This window comes from Octopus bimaculoides, chromosome 11, assembly GCF_001194135.2.
Source record: "Octopus bimaculoides isolate UCB-OBI-ISO-001 chromosome 11, ASM119413v2, whole genome shotgun sequence".
In the NCBI taxonomy this organism is placed as follows: Eukaryota; Metazoa; Mollusca; class Cephalopoda; order Octopoda; family Octopodidae; genus Octopus; species Octopus bimaculoides.
In genome coordinates, this window is record NC_068991.1 from 8,938,823 (window position 1) to 8,941,160 (window position 2,338).

A 2,338-nucleotide genomic window follows, 5' to 3' on the forward strand; every position below is an offset into this window, starting at 1 on the left:
AGTTCTCAAGGAGATATAGCATGACACAGAATGTGACAAGGCTGGCCCTTTGAATTACTGGTACTACTCATTTTTGCCAGCTGAGGGGACTGGAGCAACGTGAAATAAAATGACTTGCTAAAGGACATTATGAGTTGCCCAGGAACTGAACTTACAACCTTACAGTTGTGAGTCAAATGTGCTAACCACTAAACCACATGCCTTCACAATATTTACAACAAAGTGGACATCACTAAAGGCATCCAAGGACCAGGAGGTAGTCTCAAACTGGGAGAAAAATTAAGTCTACAACCCAACATAACACATGATCTATCAGATGGGTTTCTTAAGGTTTCTGTAAACCCAATTTCACAGAAAAAGCTAGGGTTAACCAGAGGCTATAATAGAAGATGCTACCTTAAGGTCCTGTGCAAAACGGGACTGAACAAAGAGAACTTCTTAAGCACATAACCAAAGAAAGATAGAAATAAATCCAAACCTTCAGTGAAAATCTGCCAACAGCTGACCATGTCATTGGTCAATGAAACCCCACTTCTGAAACTGATGTCTAACTGGAATGTTAGACAACTTGATGAACATAAACGGACAGTTTCCAAAAGCTGAGCTTTTGTCTTTTTTGGAGTGATGCGAAATCTTGTCTTATCTAAATTACAAGAATTTTCGTTTACCGATTCTTGTAGTTTTTCTATCTTCATAGGAAGCTGCAATGGAGAGAACAAAAATTAGAAATGATAAAACAGTGAAATGAGTGTTAATGATATCCAAGGAGATAAATTGTTATTATGTCATTGGAGAATAAACATCAATGAGTGTAATCAAAGTAATTAGTGCAACTGGTTTAAGTTACTTACATCGGACAGGGAGTTTGTATGTAAATCAAACAGTTTTATGCGGTGGTTATTAGTATCTGCAATGTATATTAACTGCTTGGCTGCATCAACTGCCAGATCAGCCGGTTCGTTAAATGATGACAGTAATGGATCAGTAGAAATCAAGTCCCCTGGCTGACCGCAACCAATCAATGTAGAACAAGATTTCGATGACAAATTGACGCGTTTGATCTGCAAAGGAGAGAGAGAGAAGCTGAAGTAAAGCAAAGGAAATGTTTATTATAAATAATACTTGGAAATAATCATGTAACTTCCTTACCGCAAAAAAACCCCCTGCAGAAATACAACCAAAATACACACAGCATACATAATGACATGTATCTCAAGTGTTTTTGTAACCTGGGCTGTGGAGTCGGAGTCTTGGAGTCGGAGTTGTGGAGTCGGAGTTGTGGAGTCGGAGTTGTGGAGTCGGAGTCAGAAACAATTAAGGGGCAGTCAGATTTGGAGTTGGTAAAACTATACCGACTCCGATTCCGACGCACAATATCTTTAATATAAACCAGTTACAACATATAGGCCTACTCAAAGTACAAGCGTATGCATATGCTTTATGAGATATGTAGACCACAATCACTTCATTACATAAAGAGGAGTCGGAGTCGGAATCGGAGTCGGAGGTGCCAATAGTACAGGAGTTGGAGTCAGAGTTTTTTGTTTCGACTCCACAGCCCTGCTTGCAACTCAAAAGACTATGGAGCATGAATACAAGATTTATGAAGTAACAGCAGCCTTACCTTGTGGTTATAAGTATCAGCAATTATGAGGGGACCATCGGGAGAATCAGTTAACAGCTCAACTCCAAGAGGATGTTGCAATTTTGCCTCAATGCCGGAACCATCCACATCGCCAAAAGCAAAAAGATTCTACAATTAAAGATTAAGAAATAGATAACTGATATAATTAACGATTTATTTAAATTATATAAAATTTTAAAGAACTACTGTAGGTAAATAGAATAAAAATTGGCAGAAAAAGGGAAATGGATTGTTACCCTTCCTAAGTATACACATATTTACCATTCATTGGAGTGCGGCCATACTGGGGCATTGCCTTCAAGGGTTTAACTCTTTAGCATTCAAATTATTGTCAAATGTAACACTCATTTATTCACGCATTATCCAACAGCTCATAGCTGAGATGTGATAGTTTATTTTTAGAATGACATTGTAGGGTAGGTATGAGAGGCCAGATCTGGCCAACTTGAACATAAAAGAGGCAGGATATTCTGGCCAGATATGGCCTGTTTAAATGCTAAAGGCTTAAATCAAACAAATCATTGACAGTACCTTTTTTTTTTTTTTATTCCATTTAGTCTCTTATGCCAAACCTCTTTGTTACTGGCATGTAAACAAACCAACACAGGTTGTCAAGCAGTGATGAGAGAGATATACTCATGCACACACAGATATACACATATATACAACAGGATTCTTTCAGTTTCCATCTAC

General features: G+C 38.0%; 1 protein-coding gene across 1 annotated transcript in view; it reads right to left on the reverse strand.

Moving 5' to 3' along the window:
• Nucleotides 1-2,338, reverse strand: part of LOC106880007 (NHL repeat-containing protein 2) — a 26,091-nt gene that overhangs the window by 14,512 nt on the left and 9,241 nt on the right. The window contains exons 7-9 of the mRNA XM_014929794.2: nucleotides 1,625-1,753; nucleotides 852-1,061; nucleotides 479-701 (exon numbers count right to left, since the gene is read on the reverse strand). Coding sequence (XP_014785280.2) covers nucleotides 479-701; nucleotides 852-1,061; nucleotides 1,625-1,753 — 562 coding nt within the window. The remainder of the gene's footprint in view (nucleotides 1-478; nucleotides 702-851; nucleotides 1,062-1,624; nucleotides 1,754-2,338) is intronic.